The 27956-nt window shown below is 39.9% G+C and overlaps 1 protein-coding gene across 1 annotated transcript; it reads right to left on the bottom strand.

Annotated features, from left to right (window-relative positions):
• vapb (VAMP (vesicle-associated membrane protein)-associated protein B and C) lies at positions 1-26962 on the bottom strand. The gene is made up of 6 exons (XM_031301837.2): positions 26692-26962; positions 17246-17398; positions 7748-7851; positions 5770-5850; positions 4486-4665; positions 1-2745 (listed from the first exon to the last, which is right to left on the bottom strand). Exons 1-6 carry the CDS (start codon positions 26747-26749, stop codon positions 2590-2592), a joined length of 732 nt encoding a protein of 243 aa, XP_031157697.1. The 5' UTR covers positions 26750-26962; the 3' UTR covers positions 1-2589.
• Positions 26963-27956: the final 994 nt, after the last annotated feature.

Below are 27956 nucleotides of genomic sequence, written 5' to 3'. Positions count from 1 at the left end.
GGTGCTTTATTCATTAATTTATTAAGATGCTACATAGTCCAACCAGGTTGGGTTGTTTTTATACACCAGAGAGACTACTTGAACTAGGAATATTAATCTTCTCAGATAGACTTATTTATTTATTTATATACATACAAAACAGTTTGCTGACTGCTTACATTGATCACGGTGACGGTCAGAGACTCCAGGATAGGTCAGTGTAGTGCGTTTTCCAACCGGGCCTGGATCAATTAGTAGTCACATGTAATTATTATTGTTTGTTTAATCCTACTTGGAGTACCACATTGGTGGGGATTACTGCGTCAGAGCAAGACATTGGTAAATTATGAATCACATAACAGTATATTCTGTTATATATATCTATATATTTCTTTTATTTTTTTGTGTGTGTAAAATGTACTCCAACCAGGACTCATTGAACAAGAAGAATTTTCTGCAAGTGCTATTTGACCCAGGTCTGATAACCCAAGATGGGACTGTAGCTCAGGTCTGCTCTGCCCTCCCTCTAAGCAGCAAGTCATCCTCAACCCAACAATTTTACAGAGATACAGTAGAAACACAAGCTCATGTATATTTTAATTTCTTACCCGCCAGTCATATCCATAATCTTCCACTCCACTTAACATGACAAGAATTTTCTTTTTTGGGGGGAATTTTGTCATTTACCCTTTCAGTTTAACAAAGGGTAATGCACTTCTGCATCTTATGTGGATACAGTGGGATAGAAATATGAACTGCTCTTTTTCCTTCAAATATTGCAAAATAGAATGACACTCTCCACTGTTTTTTCCCCTCAAGCAAATTTGGAGATGAAACAACTTGAGATTATGTTTATTTTTGACCAAAAAAAAAAAACCATCGGCTCTGGAACAGTACAATGTCATCATGTGGTCCCCTCAAGGATATAAGCTAGGCTGTATGCTCCCCCCTTCTCGCTTGAGAAAAAAAACAACTGTTGTATGCAGCAGGAAGATTAAAGGAGAGACACTCTTAATCTTAGTGCATTAAAAATGAACACGACTTCAAATGCAGTGAGGATATAACATTAATAAGCAACGGATAAATGCTGAACAAACACAAAAAACTGAACACAGGCCTGCAGTGGAGGGGAAAAAACCACCAACAAAACTCACCAGCAGCAGAGAGCTGGAGCAGGCAGCTTGAAACACTCAGTTGATCTCTGACATACATTTGCCTCCAACAAAACAGAACTTCAACAAATGTATGGCTCAGTAGGAAAATATGAGAAAAAAAAAAAAAGAGTCGGAAAAGACCAAGGTCCCTTTGTGGGGACGCTGTAACAGGAACCTTGGTGTTGTTGCTGTTGTAAGGGAAACACAGTCAGTCGCCTTTACATGCAACTCCTGTCCATTTGTGGTTTTTCACTATATGTATGCATGCTTTGTGTGTGTGTGTGTGTGTGTGTGTGTGTGTGTGTGTGTGTGTGTGTGTGTGTGTGTGTTAATGTGCTGTATATATATCTCAATCTTGGCCTGAGAATAACTTGCCCAAATAGGTCACAAGGCAAGCCTTTCATCTGGATGACATTTACAAAAATGATCTAATCCTACAAATATGGAGCTCATTTCTGGTAGCTGCTATATTTCTAAATGCTTCAACCTTTAACAACAACAAAATGACTTTAAATCATAAAATTGCAGCAAAACACAAGAGAGAAAGAAAAAGAAAATCTGAAAATGTAATTGTGCAAACCTACAACCAAATGACATATTATAATCACCGTTATAAAAGCAATTAAATTAGATTCAAAAGTCCAGATACAACACTCTGCGTGTGAACGCATGCAATCAAACATCCCCCTCTGACAACTAGGAACGTGGTGAGCACGGAGTGACAGGTGACGCGAATAAGGTAGAGTGAAAATAAAAACAACACGAGGAAAGGAAATACCTATGGTATAGTGTTTCATACACTGATAGAGGTTATTCTACAATCAAAGACAAGCCGATTTTACAAAGCCTCTGATTGCAGGAGTCAGTTTGATAGCCCTGTGTGTAACCCCGACCGTGTGAATCATCTCTCTGGTAAATCCCCTCCTTAAAGGGGGTTTAGCTGGAAGGAACACCTAGATATACTGTACAGTGGGGGGGTGGGGGGGTTACATATACATATACATAGGCTCTGGCCTCCGTCATTAGGAAAAAGAAACAATACACTAAAATGACATTCACACAATTGCGAACTGACTCAGTCGCACCAACACTACCTCGCCGGTGTTAGAAAATTGGTCTGGATCACTAGCATTAAATCATCTTTCCATTGTCCCCCCACCCCACAGAATCAGCCACTGTATACATAAAACTTTGGGAAAGAGGGCCAGAATGATTATGTGATGATTACGTAGAGACCTGTAACAGTAGGTTTGTTGATAAGATGATGAATCGGTTTTTTTCCTCTTTATTTTCTCATACATTACCTTTGAAATTTTTTTTACATAAATGAGAATGAATCAAAACTAGTACCACCCCCCACCCAGCGGATATGGCATCTCTGATCCAAAATCCAAAATCCTGTGTTTGTTTTCATCCCCCTGAAAGCATGCTGCAGTTGACCGAAATTCACTGCCATCTACAAGACCAACTTGCCCACGATGACGCCCACCACAAAGAAGAGAACGATGAGGAGCATCGTGCGGGTGCTCAACCCCTCATCTTTCTTCATGCCAATGGATGAGTGCTGAGATGACATCACGTTACTCTTCCTCATCCGCAGACCATCATCCTCCTGAAACGGAGGGGGGGGGGTAGAAAAAATAATTGAGAAATGATGAAAGAAAGAAAGAAATAAAGGAAGCGTGTGGGAAGAGGAAGACGGGTGATGGTGGTGGTGGTGGGGGGAGAGTGAAATAAAGAAAGGGAATGAAGAAGTGGAAAAGAGAAATAAAATGGACAGCTTGTCAATCAGTCAATAATATAAGACAGAATTTATTTAGAAGCTCAAAGAAATAGGATCTGCTTAAATCTTCATCTGACCCAATCCCCTGAGGACGCAGAAGGCGCCAGGCTTTAACACACTTAATTTCCCAGCAGCGGGTGGGGGGGCTCTCTGTTAGTTTAATCTCAGCCGCAGGAGCAGCCAACAGTCGTTCTGCCTCTGGCAATAACCTAAAGGGGAGGAGGTGGTGGTGTTTGACTTTCTCTTAGCCGTCTCTGTGAGTGAGGGAGTGTGTGTGTGTGTGTGTGTGTGTGTGTGTGTGTAGTCATTTCCAACCAAACCTTAACAAAACCCAATTTTAAAACCTTACCTCACTGATTGTTGTGATTGATGGCGAACTCATTGATTTGCAAAATTGCCTTACGAGCTTCGAAGCCTGAGGTCTGCCACTGATTATGGATCTGAGCAGTTGCACTTAACGCAAACCTCAATCTTGAGTTACTGTCTCTATGCAAAGAAATATAGCAAAGGGTGGAGGGACACCACAACGTCATTTGGAACCACCACTCTGTGTGAATCAAATTTCCACTTAATTTGCTAATCTTGATTGTGAACATCAATCAGTAAAAAAATAAATAACCAAATGTGACTTTGGATGTCATCTGCTAATTTTGATGATTAAGATGAAGCGACGTTTTCTTTGCTCAATCAGTTGAATAAAACGTTCTCTCTGTCTCTGATTTAAGCCTGAAGATAGATTGGTTGTTTAAACTACGTATACCGTGTGTAACAAGATTCAACGCACAGAACGCATTCGATAACGAAACGATAAGTCAAATAAATCGATTTTAAAAATTAGAATTACATTAAGCATTTTTCACTATTTTCTCATATTTAATGGACCAAATGATTAGGTAATTAATGATTGATAATAATGATGATCGACAGTGATTGACCATCGGATGTGTTGATTCATACAGTCTCTTATATCTAGTATGTTCCATGTTATGCAACTGACCGATAAATATATTCAGTGGTTGTTTTCAGTGTTGTTGTTTTTTTGTTACTAATTTCAATAGCAAAATCTGAATTATTACGCTTTTATAAAATATAATATTATGCTTATACATCATACAAAAAAGGCCCAAATTTCCAATGAGTGAGGCAACTGTTTAAACTGTCATCCTCCATGAGACATGTCAGGATCTGCCTGATTCAGCTCAGCAGTGATTGATTGATTGATTGATTGATTGACTGATTGATTGATTGATTGATTGATTGATTGATTGATTGATTGATTGATTGATTGATTGATTGATTGATTGATTGATCACATCATAGGTTTGCTTTGCAGTTATTAAGCCAACCACCAAGTTTCAAAGTTGGGAAAAGAGAAAAAAAATAGTTTGATAATCACCAGTTCACCAGGACACGTTTTACCTGACCAATCCATTTGAAGTTCATATTGATCAGCTGGACTTGAATCATCAGAAGTTTACTACCTCTGCTAACCAGATGTGAGACCGAGACTACAGCGATACTTGTGTAAAAAAAACTAACTGACTGTGGTCCTCGAGTCATCTCACTCACCCTGATCTGTTTGTTTTCTTCCCGTAGCCTCTGAGCCTCCATCTGCAGCCTCTTACATTCCTCCATGATTTTCTTTACCTCCCCGTCATCAAGGGTGGAGCTCATTGACTTCGCAGGCAGCGTGGAGGAGTCTGACTTCAGCAAGCTGGACGACATCATCTTGTTGGACTCCATGTCATGCTGTAAGTGGGTTAACAGGGCGACAAGTTATAATGCAATAAGTTGTCTGTTTGCTGCTACAATGTTTCCATGGTGATTCTGACCGATGACTTGGCTGGCACACGGGTGCATTTATGTTCATATTTGGAGACGTGCAGATTTTCACATACAGTATATATACAGCATAGTATATATACTGTACTCTTTTCAAGCTGCCTATCTTCAGGTTTGTGGGAGAGTTCACCCTGGGGTGCCTTTCATAAGTGGATCAAGCTGGTTTCTATCAGCATTATGTTCATCTAATGGACTCTGTGGTGCACAGTGCTGACTGGGAGCCATGTGTATGTATCGCACAGCTCAAAATGAATTGAAAACAACCACCACGGGTCCTTTTCCCTCCTTGTGTTCACAAAACCAGTAGGCTTGGCTCATATCATGACCAGATAATGTCTCTACAGCTGTGTGGGGTCTTAGAAGAATCACAACATTAAAAAACTGCATTTGAGGATGAACAAAATGGCTCTCTAAAGGTGATGCCTGAGAGTGAGGGGAGAGAGAGGTGGAGGAAAGTGGGAAAAGATGGAGAAAGGGCTGAAGATTAATGCTTATCATTTTGAAACAACAAACAGGATAAAAAAGTGGCAATGAGAAAGAGAAAGGAAAGAAGTTAGGACAGTATAAAGAGTGCAAAAAGAAGAGGAGAGATGAAGAAAAGAGATGGGACAGGATAGAGAAAGGGAAGGCAGATACAGCAGAGCAGTAAAGAGATGGGGAGCTGGAAAGCAACAATAAACATCATCTCCCCATTAATAATGCAGCCCCTCCTCAAGACAAATATTAGCAAGTAAACAAATGTTACACTGTACAGAAAGTAGCAATAAAAAGGCATCAATTTGTTGCGTTTGGTGAAAACAAGCAGCGTTATAGATCATGGCCGACATACAAATAATTACGAAATACATTGTGGCACTGCTGCTGAGGTGAAGTTAGTGTGATTTTGAAAATAATACAAGGAAGCAATGTGACACATCATTCCCTGAAGTGTCTTTGATAACCAATCTGTAGTGACATCTTAAACTGTGGTAGTGAGGCGAAGAGAGAAGCAGAGTAACAATGTGTGCTTACCGTTTTTTCGTTCTCCACTGGCATGTCAAAAACACACCTCAGCTTGGAGTCCATCAGCTCATCTGGCTTAGCCTCCTTCCACTGGAAAGACACAAATAAAGAAAAAGTGTATCAACACATTATTATTAAATCATGGAAAAGGGACCATTTGCAACTGGCTGCTGATAATGACTCTTCACAGGAGGACAGCAAAGCACAGATAACCCTTTATTTAGGGATTTTAATAATAGGTACTGTCTGGCTCCAGTAAATACAATATTGCAATTATTATTATAACCAACATGGCTTTTTTTATGCTGAGAACACCCAGGGGAAGACATTTTTAACTGAACTCCTCATTTTATGCATTCTGCCAGCATTCACCAATTATTTTTTGTAATTTAAGAAAAACATGAATTTAGATTCTGGATTACAGAATATTGTAAATTCAGTTGGACAAACACTTTTTAGATGTGCAGAAAGTCTACAGACCAGGATAGACAGACCCACTTCATCTCTTCAACACTAAAGTGTGTACAGGCCAACTTTTAAAGATTTTTCAAATCTTAACAGATGTTGAAAATGGGAGAGAGCCACACATAATGACATGTAAAGATAGATTTAACAGTTTGTTCCCATAGAGTGTGGAGAGCAACGATTTGGCCAGAACAGCACACCGCACACATATTCCATTAACAAACAGAGTCCCGAAAAACGCGACTTTAGAGTATACAAACATAGCGATGATGACAGAACCGTGCTGCCCGGACTGGGCTTCAGCGGGAGATCGGTGCTCATATGGAGGTTACCCGCTGATAACGCTGATTAACGGTTAATGATGAGCACCACTCTCCCCCAGAAGCCGGTGAGTGTGAGCTAACCGTGGAGCTAACTAATGCTCTGTTTGCGCTGTAGCCGTCTGTTGGCTCTCCCAGTCTCCTCCACCCTCTCTCTCCCTTCGTGAACCGCTGATCAGCGGTATGAGCTCCGTATGAGCTCCGCTCTACCACAGAAGCCCGACCGGGTAAAACAAGACTAGACTGCGTCCTCGTTTCCCACATACAACAGGATATCAAATCGTAAATATTGAACATGTTTAATATTTGCGATTTGAAATCGGTGCACCCAGGGTGGACTTCAGGGCAGATCGGGGGATGTAAAAAAACACTCGTAACACACCTCTCACAGGAAGATCTGGCAAGATAATCTTTAGAACCATCAAAAAATTAGGGCTTTGCTGACGATTGTCAAGAGAGGGGAATCGGGCCCAAAATCAACTTGATTCTTGCATGGTCACAGCAACATGGCATCATGACTTTGCGTAAACATACACGCCACTTTCCTAAAGCCAAATGGCGTGTTATCTGCATTTTGAGCTATAAAAGCTCAAAATGACAAAACACGACGGTGACCAACGTCACACGCTTAGGGAAACAATAAACGGTTGGGTTTAGGAAAAGAACATTGGGGAAGGCTTAAAAAACGGTTGACAAACGCCACACACAGGACGCGAACCCGGCCGAAAATCCTGTGTCCATCCGCCACCCCAACCAACCTCTGTCCTTTAATACTACTCGCTACGGCGATAATTCACATGTAATGTAGGTCAATGGAGGCCAAACGGCGTTGATAAACACGCTAAAAAACGATTATGCGTCTTTATAACACGCAAAAACGGCATACGAATTGGCATGTCATACATACGTTAGGGACCACACACCCTGCTAGGACTAAACTGTGTTCACTGTGTTTTATATTGCTGTGTGTCAGCACTGAGACACAGCCTCTCATCCAGGCTGGGAGTGGGAGATCGACGGCCTCGGTCCTTACAGTTAAATTCAATGGACGGATTTTGCTGAGTTGATCACAGTGTCTGCTGTATGAGTGGCTGTGTTACATCTGTGTGCAAATCATTTTGTTTTAAAAGCATTTGCAAAGACTGGAGCAGCTAAAAACATACTGATGATGAAAAATGATTTTAGGAAGAAGATACACTCACCACTCCCTCCATGTCGGTCATGTCAGGAGGTGCTAGCACGGACTGGACCATGAACTTGTGTTTGCTCTTCTCATTGGGATCGTAGTCAAAAGGCTGCAGCATAACTGAAATACAAAATGACAGTTGAGGTCACATATGATACTACTACCATAAAGTCACTACTGTTTTTCACAGATTAACAGGAAACATGGGGAGAGAGAAATGGGGCTGATAAGTTAACAGTTGCACCCCAGCGCCCACAGTGTGAACAGGAAGTCCCCACATGATTATAATAGTCATTTTGTTTTGTTATGACTCCCTCAGTTTCATTACCCTCATTTTCAAACATCATCCTCACTTCCCATCCTCAGGAGACTCAGGAGAAAGTGTCAAACAAACTGTCTTGTTAGTATCATTCAAACTGCGGCAGACAGGCAGGAACATAATATGATTTGTGGGTCAAATCTGCCGCTCCAAAATACGTAACAAACTCAAGTGACTAAGCTGGTACTTCTCTTTGTCAGCAACTTTCCATCTCACTCTCTTTCTCAACTATGTGTCCACTCCTCGGATTAAAGAGGAATTAGTGAGTATCAAATACCCCCGGATTTGTCAAACAGTAAACTAGGTTCGCCACGTCTTTAAAGCTCTGGGCTTGCCCCTGCTGCTCGGAAAAAGTGGTGTAGATGATTTATTTCTAAGTTTGTGTTACCATAGCAGCGAAACACCAACGGCTATACAAATACCCCAGGGGGTAATCTTTCTAACAGCTTCCAACCCTGTCTTTTCCTTTCTTACATATCGCTCTAACAAAAAGCAGGTGTTGGGTTGGAATACAACTTCAACCAATCACCACATCAGTCCTCTTAGTCAGTGGTGTGTTATTTGATGTCATTCCAATGACTGAGAAGGTATTTTAAAGTTGTAACGATGATTTACAATGATCACTTTCTTATGTCAGTATTCAAGTTAAGGGTGGAAATGCAGAGGGGATGAAAATGGCTATTGATGGGTAATCTTTTTCTCCTTCGACTTTTTAAACAAGGGTGTAATTGAAAGGCATATTTTGACATCAGTGCCAACTATGTCTACAATGCCTGCGTGATTCTTATGCTTTCATTAGAAACAAATGACCTCCTAATTCAAAGCCAGTGTAGCTATCACGATGGTTTTCATATATGGCACATGCCAATTCTCCCTAGAGTGGAAAACCTCAGAGATGTAGTGCACCATTACAGCAATCAGGGCAGTTCAATATTGCAAATCAGAAACAGACGGCATGAACAGATTGAGAACGTCCTGTTTCAGTCAGACCCAATTTGCACGGCCATCTACCTCAGGTCCAAGGGGACAGTACTAGAGAATAGAGGCAGGAAGGCATGTAAGTTCTTTGAGCAACAGTGAATCACATGAAAAAGGTCCTGAGCCAAAGCCTGAGTTGGAAAAAGCACAGCCACAGGAAGGGGAAAAAGTGACTGAAATCATCTTTGATTGACAGCCTTTGAACACACCTTTACAAAAAGCTACTTCTGCTAATGGCTTGATTTAGTATTCTTGCTTCACACTGGGCAATCATTTATAAAACGCAGAGAGGCTAATTGTGTTTAACACGGTCAAGCAGGATAGTAATCGCCTGCCTGCTTGTTGATGATGAATGGAACTATTAGAGTGGTGAGGGAGGGAGGTAAGAAAACTTTCCTTTCCTGTCACTAATTAATTGTGTCCTGTGAGACATAATACTCACAACAGAATAACCCATGGTTACTGTTGTACATAATGGCCACACAATACAGCATTTAATTATTACAGGGTATGCACAAGATTATGTATTGTATGGCTGCAACTAATGATCATTTTTCATTAAAAAAAAAATGCTGTTTTTCAATGACCAAACAATGAATTGCTTGGTCTATGAAATGTTAGAAAATAGTTAAAATGAGTATCCAGTAAAAAACAACAGTAGAAAAAAACAAATGTATTCCATTTGCAAGGATATAAAAACTGAGAAAAGCAGCAACGCATCACATTTAAGAAGCTAGCACGACAAGTTCTGGCACTTTTTTGTTAATTGACTAACTCGTTAATTGATTAATTAACTAATTGTTTCAGCTCTTCTCTATAGCTTTGGGTGTGAAGAAATGTATGGCTCAATCCCATACAAAAGCATGGTGTCATGATGTAATATGTCCTTGATACAGGAAAAATAATGTGACTTACCTTTCCAGTTTCAGAATATTATGTCACTCTGTTTCAATAAAAGCATAAAACTTGAGACTTAATTTCATTACGCTGAACTATTTATCGTGAATTCTCAGCAGCAAAGCAGAAAGCATAAACTGTGTTTGACAATATAACAAAAAGAAAGACTATGCCAAAAAACTTAAGATAAATGTCTCAGATTAAAGCTATAGTGCGTAGTTTGTCGCCCCCATGAGGAATTCTAAGCAATGACAACAAAACTGTCGGCGCGTCCACATGATACAGCCTTCCATGATCGTGCAACGCCCCCTCCACCTACCCTTCCTCCATGCTGTTGCTAGTAGCGAAGGAGGATTAAAAAAACATGATGAGCGGTAATCATCTTCACTAGAGTTTCTGCGTGGGAAAGTCACCGGACGTCACAATCTTGTGAACATAGCCATACTGAGAAACACAGAGAGAGTTGTGTGGAGCTAATCGTCTTAATTAGCTTTGTAGTAACTCATCTGGCAATGGCTTGAATGTAACGGAAGTTCATCAATATCAAAGAATTACGCACTGAAGCTTTAATGACCAAAACACTGCACACATTAACCAATCCAAAACTAGATACGAGGCAAGTTCACTTTGAACGTTATGACACAATGTGACACGAAACGAGATATGACCCATGATACCATACGGCTCATTGTTACACCCCGAACTATAAGAGTGACCTTTTCACACCAATTCAGAGAAGGCTTACTCGTAAAAAAAGGGAGCTCCCTGTCTACTTTGTTCAATTTTACTCAATTCAAAAAAACCTGGTCAAAGATCAGGAAACCTAGCGAGACAATATAGCGTGGGAATAAGAAAGAGAGTGAAGTCAAACAGCCTCGTTAAAATACAGGCCTGGAGGGAAAACTCACCAGGACTTAAGACCTAACTTTCATAAAACATATTCATACACAGGCTTCTCACGGTAGCAGGATCTCACAGTTCTGATTGTGCTCTCATGGGTCCATCTAATTCAATATAATTCAAAAGGGGAAAAAATACAGACTATACAACAGCAAATCTATTTCAGGGCGGGAAATAACTCAGGAGTCAACAGCATTTAATCCACCGCACTTTCGAAGGAATCAGCTACCACTTAGAGGTTAAGTTCTGTTATTGGAATTTAGTTGGTGGGGAAAATAGTAAATGTGGCTTTAAAATATTGGGAGTGGAGTGTAGCATATTAGCAGAAATGGTTTATGAATATGGATGTCAATTAAGACAGGAGGATGCCTTTCTTGCCCTGTCATAACAAAAGGTCCACTAGAAATGAGTGCAATGGCAAGCTTATGAAGCTGATTCATTAACAAGAAACAAAAGAATTGATATTTTTCTTTCTGTCTCTGTTGAAAGTCCCGAGCATGTCAGACAAACTTCTGACATATTCCCAGAAGAAGCTCGATATTTGTGAACACAAGGATTTTTGAAACATTCACGCCACATATTTTTCCATTGGATGCTGCTACATAACACCAATCAACCTCAGCAACATTCCTGTGGTCATGGCTACGTTGAACATATACAGTTACAGCTGGGTTTAGCTTCAAAAGCACAGTGTGTATCCTCAGCTGAGCCAGCAAATGACACATCTCAGGGTTTGTAGGTATCCTGTGGCAGACTATTCCCTTTCGCCCCAATGCAAGTCGTGCCATGTAGCTTTTGTTAAAAATTACAGGCAAGAAATACGAGACAAACTGGACTGCAACAAGTTACAGATCCTATGCAATCTTCTTTTAGAGAGAGTGAGAGAGAGAGAGAGAGAGAGAGAGAGAGAGAGAGAGAGAGAGAGAGAGAGAGAGAGAGAGAGAGAGAGAGAGAGAGAGAGAGAGAGAGAGAGAGAGAGGAAAAACTTAATAGAACAATATTTGCCTGAATGCCTTAACAATAATCGTGTGATGTTATTTTGGGAATGACTATTTGTGCTTTCAGAATATCTTTACACAAGAACATTTTTATTAAACTTAGCACAAAAAGTAGGGAAATTTGTTTGTTTGAAATGTGTTTAGTAGATTATTTCTCTGTGGTAACAATGCTTTTTGGCAATTAATCTTATACCGTTGGAAAGCCTGTTTAGTTCCCTTTCAAATGGTGCCCCATTTGTAAGGAACATGCATTTGTGGGATGAGCAGCGGCGCTGAACATGTGGGTTGCGCCCATGAAAAATTTGCCAAATCTTCTCTGCCAATGCCAAACAGCTTATTCTGCCATTGACTCGTTTGGTGTTTGGTGGATTGGATGATTGAAGTTTGAAGAAACAAGACATATTGGCAATTTAACAATTTATTCATTTCACAAACAGGAGCCTCAGTAGCGTGTGGAAGAACCATACACAGCCACACCAGCCTGGCACCTCCTCCTCATGCTGGTCACCAGCCTGGTCACACACTGCTGTGGGATGGCATCCCATTCTTCAACCAGCATTTGTCGCAAGTCAGCCAACGTGGTTGTGTTGGTCACTCTGGCACGAATAGCACGCCCAAGCTAATCCCACAAGTGTTCAATGAGGTTGAGGTCAGGACTGCTGGCAGGCCATTCCATCCTCTCCACTCCCACATTCTGGAGGTAGTCTCTGATAAACCTCGCCCTGTGAGAGCGAGCGTTGTCATCTTGGAGGATAGAGGTCGGTCCCAGACTGTGGAGATATGGGATTGCCACTGGTTGCAGAATCTCATCTCTATATCTCTCTGCATTGAGATTGCCTCCAATGATGACAAGCCTCGTTTTTCCATTGAGGGAGATGCCGCCACACACCATCACACTGCCTCCACCAATGGCAGAGAAGATTTGGCAAATTTTTCATGGGCGCAACCCACATACTCAGCGCTGCTGCTCATCCCACAAATGCATGTTCCTTACAAATGGGGCACCATTTGAAAGGGAACTAAACAGGCTTTCCAACTGTATAATATTTATTGCCAAAAAGCATTGTTAACACAGAGAAATAATCTACCAAACACAAATTTCCTTACTTTTTGTGCTAAGTTTAGTAATATTGGCATGACAACAAAGCAGTGTTTGTTTCACTCAGAAATCAGAACTTTAGCTTTTAAGACCAGGAAGAAAGAGTGTGGAGTTTCCTCTAAACAAACAAAACTTATGTTTACATTCAGCGTTACACAAAACGCATTGTCCTTGAGGTCTAACAAACAAGTTGAATGCATTTTAGGGTAACAGCTTTTAAGTGCCTTAAGACAGTACAGGATCTTTACTATTTAGATTCAGCCACAAAAAGCTTTATGTGTTTATTAGTCTACATTGTTTACAGTTATGTTGGTACACGTGGTATTTTGTTTACACAGAGCTCTTGATTCTAGATGTGCCGTTTTGCATGTTAAATTATAATGTAGTGGAAACCTAAGCCAACTGTATTTGGAGCACACCCATTTATAAAAGGTGTATTTTGTCCCACCCTATTATGTGCAACAAAGCTCAGTCAGGGGTGCAGGGCTCTGCGATATCAATGATCGGACTAACGATACCCATCCCTACTAGGGGTGGAACGGTACATGTATTCGTATTGAACCGAAACGGTACGGGCGTCTCGGTTCGGTACATGAATTTACATGGAGAATACACGGTATAAAAATAAATAAAACTTGCGTGCAAATTAATTAATGTAATGTGGAACTACTGTTACATACGCGTTTCTTAGGGACACCTAATCTGTAGCCCCGCCTTAGCTCTGAAGCTCCCAAGCTCCACCTACATGTCGAGTCGGTCCCTTCTTATATAGCTACTGTCTATGGTCGGTCCAGTGAGTCCATACGAAGCAAACTAGTCCCTTCCATATACAACCAAACACGGATGTACTGTAACTGTATCCCTTCTTGCCTCAACCACAAATGGCTTCCAGGCCCATTTGCGCCGCTGTTAGCTCCGCTTTTAGCTCCACCGTTAGCTGTTAGCTCCGCCATTAGCTTCGCTGTTTGCTGCTAGCTCTACTGTTAGCATGTGAAGCTAACGCCACAATTCGCCAACTGCTCTGTGTAACCAAAGCTGCTCTTTTAACACCCCTGCTCTGTGCATTCACATATGAGAGCAGCGCTTGTCTCCCATATCACACTACTAGCTGATTGTCTTATTTTGTTTACAAGTTCCAGATGGAGTCTGGAGATGATGTGGGGTAGCCTACTTATTGTTTACTGTTTACATCTTACTTTATACGCTTCAGGCTGTTGCAGCTAGCTCAGGGGAGAGACTGGATGACACTAGGTCGTACAGCCTGAGACATGCACAATAAAAAAAATTGCCTTCTGCATTTTTGTTATGCTTTTCCCTCCATTGTACCGAACTGAACCGTGATGTCTGAACCGAGGTATGAACCGAACCGTGACTTCAGTGTACCGTTCCACCCCTAATCCCTACCCACAACTGCTTGTTATCCTGTTAAGTATACCACTTTCTGAGTTCTCCCTGAAGACAGACTGGACAGAAAGAAGTTACAGACCATGCCTATATGTTTGCATATAGTGACTACATTCTCATAAAAGCAATCTCCTTTTGGGACTCAAATCTGTGACCTTTCTCAGCCTAATGAGGGTGAAAAATGAAGGCCACTGACAGAGAAAGGACTGTGCTGTTTTGTCACCTACTGCTGACTGCCAAGCCCCGGTGACACAGTTAGCAGTTGTTGACATCAGATAGGGAAGGTTGTAAAATGATTCTGTGGCTCTAAATGGCAGAGGTGGCACTGTGTGGAAACACTAGCCTGTACCTGTCTCCCTCAGACTGCATGACTGGGAATGAGGCCAGCCAGGCGGGACAGGAGTGAGAGGATTGGGGAATACTGGGTAACGGGAGAGGTCTGGTGTGTGTTTATGTAAAAAGAGCAAACCCATTCAGGATACTAGATATATATTTGTTTGCCTTGGTCTCACAAGCACAGTAGCAGCTACATGTTAAAGTAGGCTTTAATTTAATAATAATACATTAAAGATTTTTTTTTTTTTTAGATAGTATAGACCAGTGATGGAGTACTTGAGTCCTGGACTCGGACTCGAGTCCGACTCGAGAATCTATTGTCTGGACTCGTGACTCGACTTGGACTGAGGACTCGAGACTCGAGAATATATATATAACGAGACTCGACTCGGATGAAGTTTCTGACTTAATAGGTTATAAAAATGTTATATTTAGATGTTACACTTTTTCCTGTTTTGGCCGGGATCACTTTTTTTCCTCACAGCCACACATACACTTCTCAAAAAGGTCTACACAAGCACTGGCTAATTGAATGGGCATCAAATCAACACTTTTTGTGATGCTTTGTGTTGTGTGTGATTACCAGTTATATGGCCACTTGGCCAATGCGAATGCAAATGGGAAACCGGTTTTGGGGGAGAGCTACCTGTTTAGAAGTGGACTGTCCCTATAAATACGTTCCTGTAACTACTTGGTCGGAAAGAGACTCATATTCACATTTGGAAATGCAGAGAGATGGGCCCCGGATCGTGAAGTTCACCTACACAGATTTTACATCCAAAGCTAGAAAGAGCAGTGCTAAATGTTGTGTGTGTAATCGCACAATTGAGGAAAAGACTGGGACAACTTCAAATTTTAACAGACACCTGTCACGGCTGCACCCAGAAAAGTAAGTAAAATGCTTTCCATTGGCTAACGTTAGCTTTAGCTTATTCCACTTCGCTGTTTTATAAGCCCGCAACCAAGCGTTGTCTGTGTGGGGTTTTGACATGTTTAACCACAGTTGCGTACGCTATATCGGCATTGCTATCCTTGTAAACTGCACCCCATTGCGCCGCGGTAAACCGCTCTGTGCTGGCTGTGTTTTCTTATGGAGAGAACGGTGGAGACAACTCGGAGGAAAGCGCTAACGTCATCCTTGGCGGCGTGCACCGCTCTTGCTTGCTGCCGAGCGCTGTTTTAGAGTTCTAGTTATTTCAATTTAACAGCTTAATGACGGCAGTAAAACTCCATTTCACACTATAATGGTTATAACCTACTTTCCAGTTAATTCGAGGTTCACATGCGTGCCGAACCGCAGTGTTCGTTACACCACTGCTGTATATTCATCATAACTGATAATTTATTGATCAATAGAAAATGTATTTCAAAATAGAAAACATTACACTTCCTAAAGTTTTGTATTCATAACACGATTGTATTGTTAAGTAACTACTAGTAATAGTAAATCACTCAATAGCTGACTGGATTGAATTCTGGATTCAGTGAGACACTTAAAAAAACTCTCAAACACCTCAATATTTTTTGTGCTGTGATAGAACCTGCATCACAAAGAAAATGTATAATTGACTAATGCATATGATAATAAACAGAAGAAGCTTGTCGTTTTATTAACTGTTAACTTGCTTTATTTCGTCTTTGCAATCTCTTTTTTCTCTCGCTTTTCTCTCACAGCCACACATACTCAGTTGGACACTGCAACATTGTTTAAACCCTTTACAATTAAGGGCTCTAAAGTTATTTTGATTTTTACAAAAGTATCTTAAAAATACAGTGTTCTTTTTTGCTGAGTTTATTTCTGTATCACAGTGTTAAAGTTACTTATAAAAAAACATGCCCAGCCCTGGAACAGTTGACTGATGGTCCAAAAATGTATTTATAAGTGTATAACCTTTCTCCCGCTAGGTACCAACAATACTGTGCCTCCGTTGCATCACATTTGACACCAGCTGCTTCAGGTCAGACTCAGAGTGCTATTACATCATTTTTCCATGATGGGCAACAAAGGATCTACGACACCAAACATCCACGTCAAAGTGTATATGTAATCAATTTAAAAAAATATGCTGTGTATCAGAAAAAAGTCAGTAAATGAACTCCCTTTGCAATCGTGACAGTGGTGTCATTTTTGTTTAATGTAGACCCTCTTTTATAATTATATCAGCTCTTTAAAAGGTGCCAGAGTGGAGAAATGTAGGCAGTCTTGAAATATAACACAGACTCAACCTTGATGACTCGACTCAGACTTGAACACTGGTAATGGTGACTCGACTCGGACTCTTCTTTGGTGACTCGGACTTGGACTTGGACTCGACAGTTGGTGACTCAACTACAACACTGGTATAGACAGATAGGACAGGGGGGAGAGAGAGGGGATGACACACAGCAAAGGGCCGCAGGTCGGATCCGAACCGGGCCACTGCAAAGTACCCAGCCCGATAGTGATAGTAGACAGACAGGAAAGGGGGGAGAGAGAGAGGGGATGACAGGCAGCAAAGGGCCGCAGGTCGGATTCGAACCCGGGCCGCTGCAATAATTATAACTTTAATGGGCCCTGCTCAGTCCCACTTCCTCAATCATTACCTGAGACGTTGATTGAGGTGCCCGCATCGATGATTCCACTGTTTGGCCGCACACAGTACCGACGCGGCGCTGTCGTCTTCACCTTGAAACACACATTCCTGTCTGTAGGGTTGGAGAGCTTGAGATTTGTGGTGACCACGTCTGAGAATGGACCTGTAAAGAGGGAAGATAATGACACTTAAAAATTCTGTTTTGGGTAGTTCAGGAAAAAAATCTGTAGATTCTCTTTATTAAGATTATACAATGTCTCCAGAGAGAGAAATCTTAACTTCAACAGAAGTAAAAAGGATCATTAAAGACTGTTGAAGCAAAGACAAAACGTAGTAAAGTCACATTAAATGGCAACAAATCATAGAAACATTGATTAAAACTGGACAGAGATCCATTTTAATTTTGATGTTGGCCACAGACACTAAGTGTTATGATCTCACACACATTCACTTTAAAATACTATTCGTCACTTAAATTGTTTGAATGCCAAATGGTTGGAGAAAATGACACGTGTACAAAATAAAACTGGCATACGACCTCAAACAAGCTTGTAATGTGTGTAAGCTGAATAGTCAGAAAGTGACGTAATCAAAGCAAATGAGTGTCTTTTAGTCAACTGATCAAAACATCAAAATGCAAATCCATCATCCGCTGCTGCAGAAAAAGCACCAGTTTGAATAAATAAATAAAAACATGCCCGGGCAGACAGAGCTCGCACAGCTAGCTAGAAAGTAGAGTGGGGGCTTTATTTGATTCAGTAAATGTGTGAAATTGTTATATATGGTACCATTAATATTCAAACACTTTTCACAATAAAGAACCAAATTTCAGGAAGGTTTGCCAAATATTTAACACAGATTTTACTAAAAGAAATACCGTTATGCTGTATATACACAGCAAAAATATGTTAATCTAAGCTTTTTCAAAATAATGAGATGGCTGAAATACCAGTGGGTAAAGCCAATTAAAAATATGTGACATGTATGTCAACACACTTAAATGTTGTCCATCGCTGCCTAATCAGATGTGACTTTAATTACAACAAATGTAATTTAGTGTCCACAATTTGGTCCTTCTGCTGCATATTTTCCTTATTTGACCTGACATTTTAGATAAACAGGGTTTTACTGCCAATTCAACTATGCAGGCTTTTGATACGTTTGACTGGGAGTTGTTCTCAAGAAAAATAATTCCAGTCTGCTTCTCACATTAAAACCCAAAATACAGCGTCTCAGTAACACACCCTGGTGAGAACTGGATTATTGTAAATATGTCAAGGATGCAAACTAAGCCACCTGCATTTTTTTTGTTTAACATTGCTCTCTAGATTGATGTTGACTACTGATGTCTAGTCTGTCCTCTTGATTAACAAAAACAATTCTAGTATCAATTTACCAAAACCTTTAAAGTGTAAACAGGCCTCTACTACTGCACTACCATGCTCAGAATAGCAGTTTGGCTTCAACTAAATACTGCTATCATTTTAGATGCAGGTCACATATCTCTAAAGCTCTCACAAGGCCAGATGCATTAAGTGGCACAGATTTGTCAATAATGCAAAAAACCCTTACGACAAAAGCCACAGCAAAATAACAGCGTGCCAAATCTGAAAGGTGATCAAAGGTTAAGTAAGTTTTAAGGATTTTTTTTTATAGGGCAAGTCAACTCAATAACCTTTTTATGGTAATTACTGTGCATCATTGTATCAACTACTTGTATTTTACTTGTCAAGTAAAATTGGCTAATTTTTTTTTTTTTTCTATTTTGTCTAATTATTTGCCAAACCTAGAGAGGTCTATGTTGACACATTTCCCTTTGGTCTTAATCTCATTAAAATGCCTCGGTGAACAGCTCTACGTCCAATTAGGGTCTAATAATTTCTATTGGTTATGTAATTATAAAGTGATCAAGGTAATGCTGAACCTTGAGTAATGTCTGAGGTTGAAGGAATAAAGAGAAATACAGAAGGTAACATATTGCCCATTCAGTCTAAACATAAGGCTGGCAGTCTCTGGATTGATTGAATGAATCAGTCCTTAATGTTTGCAGTAAGTGCTAACAGGTGGGTTCAGATTAGCCTAATAAACAGACTGAAATGCCAATTTCTTTTCACTTCATCATTCAGTCTGACATTGTGTTAATGTTAGCCATTTTCTGTTTTAGAGAAAGTGTTATTTTGATCTAACTAATCAGCAGTGACTGACACTGTCTCCGTTTTCAGGCATTTTTTTTTCTTTCGCTGCTGCTTTTCTGGCTTTGGCACAGAAAGAAGGCATCCCCATTCTTAATTAAAGATCCTTTTGGGTTTGGTTATTTAAACCAGCCATCAATGAGCATAACACCAGACCTATTTGAACTGCTAAAAAATAGAATAAGTTCTGGGCAGCAATTCAGAGGTCCAGAGGCACCAGATAAATTCAGAGGTACAGTTATTGCACTCACATTTAATACCCGCCACAAGAGCAAGGGATCTCCATTTTGGTGTGAAATTTTCTTTTCATTTTAGTGGCAATGACATTAACAGAAATGTAAAATCTGTTGGATATGAGAGCTCTTGCATGAACACTGTAAAAAGTACAGTACCAAAACTAATCTGGCTAATGCACTGACCTGGAGAAATCCAAGAGTCCAATGAGTCTTCCTTGATATTATCAGCACATTACATATATTGGAGGAGTTGCAAATTCCAACAAATCACATTCTATCTTTGTGACAGAATTTTCTGACAAAAGTTTCTTCATTGACAGGAAACTACGTTTGAACATAGCAAAATGTATCCAGATAGCTAACGGGCAACCGTTAGTCACTCCTGTGTTTTTCCAGTACCTCTAGTGAAAGCAAAGCTAATTCATAGTCAAGTGAGGGGCCATGACTAATGTATGTATGACTTCCTAAACGTAACAGATACAGTGCCAATAGCACACACTTACTGTAAGATCAATTAGGCTAGACTTAGGGAAACTAAGTTTTCATTTTGGAATTTTACAGTATCGTTAAAAACCATATAAAACAAATATTACATATAAGTTATTCTATGTCTATGAAAGAGGTCCAAATTTATTTGCGGCCAATGTCTTTTGTTAACACTGCTGCATATAAAGATCTGTTCATATCATACACATGATAGTGACCCGCCAGTATATCAGTAGACATTAGTTAGGTTTTGAGACATTGATGGTCTGGTGATATTTTTTGTGAAAATATTTTTAGGAAAAATTCAACTCATGACTTCTTAAAAGTGTTAACAGTGAACCCAATGTTTACCAACTTCTAGTTATCTAAATCACATTTTAACATGTGATTTTAAGCCACTATTACAACCCAGAACTCAACCAAACCAGGTTTTTTTTTAATCAAGTTTAGTTTTCTAACAAAATAACAAATTACGCCACTACAGAAAATATTATGGTAAGCAAAACCTTTCGCGGTTGTAACAGGCAAACTCACTGTGCGAGACAACATGGAGCTATTTCAGAATAAGCACATACACCAGATTCAAGATAAAGTTTCAGCTCAGCTAACATCCAGATCAACTGACACTTCCCTTCCCTTTTGAGCAAAGACAGAGAGGAAACTCAGACCCTCACTTCTAAAGTATTTTAATGAAAGGGACTCACGCCACCGACTACTGTACACCTGATCTACTACTTCCTGAAAGTTTCTCGGGATAGCATCCAACTCACAAAAACCACAAACTGCAGTTTAAAACTATTATAAAGAGCTAATATATAAAGCTGTCGTCTTTCAAGTTTAGATTTTATAAATAGCAGATAAAGTGAGGAGCAGTTTACTTTAAAGATGTGTTAATAATAACCCCTGACAAAGATGAAAATTGATAAAAAAAAAAAAAAAAATGTCCAGTCCCTAACACTGAATTTGGACCACAGATGGTCTGAGCCTAAGCCTAACAAGCTGCTACTAACAAACCTACTCTCTATTTCACAATGCGTGCCTACATAGAACTCTGAGCCTGAGTATTGGCATGTGATTTGTGTTATTGTCTAGTATACTGAGAAGGCACATACCTTGTGTATGCTTAACACTTGTGCATCTACACATCTGATTAGACACTTGATATACAGTGAGGAAAGTAAGTATTTGAACACCCTGCTATTTTGCAAGTTCTCCCACTTAGAAATCATGGAGGGGTCTGAAATTGTCATCGTAGGTGCATGTCCACTGTGAGAGACATAATCTAAAAATAAAAAAAATCCAGAAATCACAATGTATGATTTTTTAACTATTTATTTGTATGATACAGCTGCAAATAAGTATTTGAACACCTGAGAAAATCAATGTTAATATTTGGTACAGTAGCCTTTGTTTGCAATTACAGAGGTCAAACGTTTCCTGTAGTTTTTCACCAGGTTTGCACACACTGCAGGAGGGATTTTGGCCCACTCCTCCACACAGATCTTCTCTAGATCAGTCAGGTTTCTGGGCTGTCGCTGAGAAACACGGAGTTTGAGCTCCCTCCAAAGATTCTCTATTGGGTTCAGGTCTGGAGACTGGCTAGGCCACGCCAGAACCTTGATATGCTTCTTACAGAGCCACTCCTTGGTTATCCTGGCTGTGTGCTTCGGGTCATTGTCATGTTGGAAGACCCAGCCTCGACCCATCTTCAATGCTCTAACTGAGGGAAGGAGGTTGTTCCCCAAAATCTCGCAATACATGGCCCCGGTCATCCTCTCCTTAATACAGTGCAGTCGCCCTGTCCCATGTGCACAAAAACACCCCCAAAGCATGATGCTACCACCCCCATGCTTCACAGTAGGGATGATGTTCTTGGGATGGTACTCATCATTCCTCTTCCTCCAAACACGGTTAGTGGAATTATGACCAAAAAGTTCTATTTTGGTCTCATCTGACCACATGACTTTCTCCCATGACTCCTCTGGATCATCCAAATGGTCATTGGCGAACTTAAGACAGGTCTTGACATGTGCTGGTTTAAGCAGGGGAACCTTCCGTGCCATGCATGATTTCAAACCATGACGTCTTAGTGTATTACCAACAGTAACCTTGGAAACGGTGGTCCCAGCTCTTTTCAGGTCATTGACCATCTCCTCCCGTGTAGTTCTGGGCTGATTTCTCACCTTTCTTAGGATCATTGAGACCCCACGAGGTGAGATCTTGCATGGAGCCCCAGTCCGAGGGAGATTGACAGTCATGTTTAGCTTCTTCCATTTTCTAATGATTGCTCCAACAGTGGACCTTTTTTCACCAAGCTGCTTGGCAATTTCCCCGTAGCCCCTTCCAGCCTTGTGGAGGTGTACAATTTGGTCTCTAGTGTCTTTGGACAGCTCTTTGGTCTTGGCCATGTTAGTAGTTGGATTCTTACTGATTGTATGGGGTGGACAGGTGTCTTTATGCAGCTAACGACCTCAAACAGGTGCATCTAATTTAGGATAATAAATGGAGTGGAGGTGGACATTTTAAAGGCAGACTAACAGGTCTTTGAGGGTCAGAATTCTAGCTGATAGACAGGTGTTCAAATACTTATTTGCAGCTGTATCATACAAATAAATAGTTAAAAAATCATATATTGTGATTTCTGGATTTTTTTTTTTAGATTATGTCTCTCACAGTGGACATGCACCTACGATGACAATTTCAGACCCCTCCATGATTTCTAAGTGGGAGAACTTGCAAAATAGCAGGGTGTTCAAATACTTATTTTCCTCACTGTATGTGTATGTTGCTTGTTTCTGATTGGCTGGCATGTGTTCATTTAAATCATATGATGGAACACCTCAAACATACTTTCAGTCTGGTTTCACCACAGTTATAAATCAGTGTGCAAGGTACATTCAATTACAGCTAACCAAGGAAAAGGTCATATTCTATTTTTTACAAATCCCACGAAAAGACCAAACCCAACAACAAATTCATGCTATTAACATGTATCGCCTGTCTAGCCAACACCTGGTATAGCTTAATCCCAAATGATTTAAAATATATAAATTAGCCTTACATTGCATGGCATGTATTACAGTATTACTTTGTACAATGAACTTAGTTTATTTTGAGTCAATCACATATCGTTCTGGTGCTATAAATCCTCACGAGCACCGAAGGTATTAATACGGATGAAAATAGTCCCAACTGTGTACATATGCATGTGTGTGTACATGCATATGTCTAGTAATTGACTCATTTATTTACTTAGTTTCATGTCTTATTATTTATCCTTTTTTGTTTGTTCTTTTTATTTATTTATTTATTTTTGTTTAACTGGCTATGGGGTGGGGCAGGAGGGAGGGTTATTGGATGAAACCACGAAAGAACATTTGTTTTGAAGTACTGTTCATTCTGAAAACACAAAATGGAGACTTATGATGTACTATGTTGTACTGGTTGAATGCTGTACTTAATAAAATATATGAAAAAAAAAAAAGAAAATAGTCCCAACATTCTTAATATTTCTGACCTTTATTTCTGTTTTTAAAGATTTAGAGCTTCAGTAATAATGGGCTTAAGGCAGAGAGCCACAGACAGGGTAGGGAAGTTGAAAATTATTGAGAAACAGACTAACATAACATTGTTCCTTTTGGGTCTTTTCACGCCATTTGTTGACAATAAGAAAAATGTAGAATAACATAGGGCTGGGCAATAATTCAATATGATAATTTATCGTCTTTCAATGGAATCGATTTTGTGAAAACATATTGAGATTTCGTGATACACAATTATGTTATCTAAATTGACAAGCACATAAACTCAAACTTCTCAGAAAATGTTAACTGAAATACTTGAGGGAATATCTATCTATAATATTTGAAAATTGCAGTTTTGGTTTTATAATCAAAATTTACATAACCACACAGATCAATGCGGTTAAAGCTTTAGTGCATAACTTTTTGATATTAATGAACGTCTGTTACATTCAAGCCATTGCCAAATGAGTTGCTATAAAGCTAATTAAGACTATCAGCTCCACAAAATCCAATCCAATCCAATCCACTTTATTTATATAGCACGATTTTAACAAACACAAGGTTTCCAAAGTGCTGCACAAAAAGATAAAACAGAAATAAGTAGAATAAATAAAATACAATATGACAAACACAATACAAATATGCAAGTATACACATAAGATCAACACTCTATCTGGTGTTAAAAGCCAAAGAAAAGAGGTGGGTTTTAAGAAGATTTTTAAAATTAGACAGAACAGACAAAACTCTCTCTGTATTTCTCAGTATGGCTATGTTCAGAAGATTGTGTCGTCCGGTGACTTTCCCGCACAGAAGCTCGAGTGAAGATAATTACCTCTTCTGAAGAGTCCATCATGTTTTTTTTTAAATCCTCCGTGTTCTCCTTGGCTACTAGCAACTGCGTAGAGGAGGGTTGGGGGTGGTGCGCGATCACAGAAGGCTTGTATCATGTGGACGCGCCGACAGTGTTGTTATCATTACTTAGAATTCCTCATGGGGGCGGCAGAAACTACGCACTATAGCTTTAACATTAACTGGATTACATAACCCACGATTTCACATACAGTACATGAGGACATATCGTGATATAATGAGATAAGGTCCTTGGAAGAAGGCGATTGATCAAGGAAGATATATATCATCAAAACAATACAAAAATGTCTATCGTATATATATTTTTCTGTATCGTTTCTATCGCAATGTCGAAAAACCAGGGACAATATTAACATCATTCGGACGACGCTTTAGGTTCTGATCCTTGCATGTTATTTTCATTTTGCACTAAAGTTCTTAATAAAATGAGAAAATACTTACTACTTGTCATTTGTCAAGTATTTAAATCACACAGGAATATAAAAAATAGGCTTTACCATGTGGTTATTTCATATAGACTATTCATTTATTGAATTACCAGAAAGCATGCTATATCGTTTGTGATATGTGTCATTATGGCTATATAAAATGACCTTTATCGGGATAGAAGATTTTGCCCATATCGCCGACCCTAGAATAACACCAGTGTTTTTACTACACTCTCACTGGTGAAACGGACCTACCCACAGGTCAAACTGACTACAAATGTCGCACGATTTGAACACAGCTTCTCTTTTTTTTGCCTGTGGTACATCAGCCTATAATGCACTTCGAGGTGTCTTCAGTGGTGGATAAGAGAAAATTACAAACTTGGGGGAGGAAACTGTATTGTGGCATTACTCGCCTCTGCTTTGTCCATTATTTTCCAAATATCAGGGCACCTCGTTATATGTTATTGCTAATGCAATTTACTGATACAACTCAGAAACTTTGTTACTATATATAACGTGTTGAATACATGTATATTACACTATAATCAAAGTGAATACCATAAATTGGTAAGGTAACACCTTAGCTGCACATTTGAACATTAGCATTATGCTACTTTGAACTGACAGTTAATGTAAAAACACAGTATAACCAACTTGTCATCTTATCCATAGTGTGATCTATCAAATTAGTTTTGGTGTGAGAGCTCATCAGTTATAGTGTATAATGAAACTCAGTTGATTTTGGGGTGAACAGTGGTATTTTTTGCAGTTCTGCTGGTTCTTTTAAGTGTGATTTTTGAGTGCTTAAACCAAACACCACTGGCCACATTGTATTTGGGAGACCAACAGCTAATCTCTCCAAACCTTTACTGATTAGAGTAAAAGTTTGACTGTGTATGTTTTGAGGCAAGCTGTTCTTTGAACAATTAAAAAAATGTATGAACTAGCTTCTTATTCGTAAAAAGTGCAATGTTTCAAACTGTGGCAGGATCTCTATAATCTGTTGCCATACAGATACAGTGGTGCCACATGTGTTTAAATGTAACATTATTCGGGCCTAAAGCAACGTGACATTCTGCAGCCAAATGTCGAGCTTCACTAAAATATCTATTAGTATTGTAAAGCCCTAACGAGGGATGGTGGGCTTGTTGATGAACCGTTGCTAACATTGCAGACATATAGCTAGTTAAGTAGCAGAGGATGCCCAGTTATTTTCGTCGTTTTCGTTTTCCTGTGAGCTGTCAAGTTATTAAATGACAGCTGGCTTCCCAACAGAGCGAGACACCCAATCAGAGAGCGAGCTAATGATAGCTAGCTAGACCTGCTAAGCATTTTGTGGCATATGTGCAATGAAAAGGTTATTAATTTAAAAGGCAATTATGCTTTCACATATTTATTGCGATTGCTATTCCCCAGTGGACATATGTTTCGTGTGTTGCACTTGTAAACCGCTTTAAAGGCAGTTGCTGCAGCAGAAATGTGTGACAGGGCCTGGCTAGCCTGGCTAGCCGTTGGAAGCTACTCCAGCTAGCTGTCAGTTGACCTGCCGTCCTTTCAGAGCGTTCTTATTCTTTTCATACGAGGGCTATATTGTAAAAATGTGTAGTACCGCTTGTCCCCGGGTTGGTTACCGTAACACTGGCCTGCCCACCCCCTCGTAACCCCGCTGGCAGATGCAGCTCCCCCCTCCCGTCCAAGCCGGGCCCTCCCCTCTTACCTCGGAATTTCAGTTCGTGCTGAGGCTCCAAGAGCAGAACCTGTTCCGGCCTGGCCATATCCCAACAGCTGAAGCGTCGTTATCGCACTGCAACCAGTTCCTGTCCGTTACCCCCGTGTTAGGATGTTGTTGAGTGCTGCAACGTCAACGGAGTTATTCTATCAATGAATTGGCTGTGAAATATCCTGTCCCCCCGGTCACTATTGCTACTCGAGCTGTTGTGATGCAGCAGGAAGGGAGCGAGAAACAGCCCGGTGACGTCACTGCCTCTGCATAGCCGCCCAGCGGGGAGGGTGACGCCAGGGTGATGGGTGATGCCAGGGTGCACCCAGGGATGGTGGGGCCACCACCTCAACCAGTGTGAAAGGACATGGATAAAATATGCAGGTTTTTATTTCAGCCCACAAAGTCCAACATCAAAGATTACTAATTATCACCCCCTCTGCCTGACCGTGAAATAATCATGAAGGGTGCAAACTGGCATACTCTTGATTTCCAAAGAAATATTATTCTATTGGATCTGTTTAAGAGGGACTTTAGGACTTTTACTCGAGTAAAAGTAGTAATACCATAATGTAAAAATATTACATGTTACAAGTAAAAGTCCTGCATTCAAAATCTTACTTAGGTAAAAGTACAGAGGTATTGGCATCAAAATATAGCCAACTTAAAGTACCAAAAGTACAAGTACTCATTTGCAGAATGGCTCATTTCAGAATCAGTATATTACTGGATTATAAGTAGTGATGCATTAATGTGTACATCACTTAATGTTGTGGCTGGTAAATGTCGGGATCATTTCAAATACTTTATATAGGCTTAATGCTGGTTACCTTAATCCATATTATTACAGCATAATGTATTAGTTGATTTATATTTTGTATTAATAATCTGAATCTGCAAGGCAACCAGTAACTAAAGCTTTAAAATAAATGCAGTGGAGTAAAAAGTACAAAATTAACTTTTAAAATCTAGTGGAGTACTCTTGTGGAAATACTCAAGAAAAGTACAAGTACCTAAAAATTGTACTTAAGTACACTACTTGAGTAAATGTACTTAGTTACATTACTTCACTGGCACTTTCTTTATGTATGTTTTTATTACAATATACAGTAACACTCCATAACACCTGGGGAGTATACAGAGGGTTTTGGAGGAATTCCTCATGTAGGCAAAACAAAATTAGGCAAAACATCTCAATTATTGCCCTCTCTTACTCCACTGCACACTTTGTTTTTTTCTTCATATTTTCGTAGTAACAATGA

The sequence above is a fragment of the Sander lucioperca genome, chromosome 6 (assembly GCF_008315115.2).
Source record: "Sander lucioperca isolate FBNREF2018 chromosome 6, SLUC_FBN_1.2, whole genome shotgun sequence".
NCBI lineage: Eukaryota > Metazoa > Chordata > Actinopteri > Perciformes > Percidae > Sander > Sander lucioperca.
Note: the sequence above shows the minus strand (reverse complement) of the source record. Positions and strands in the feature narration are given on the sequence as shown.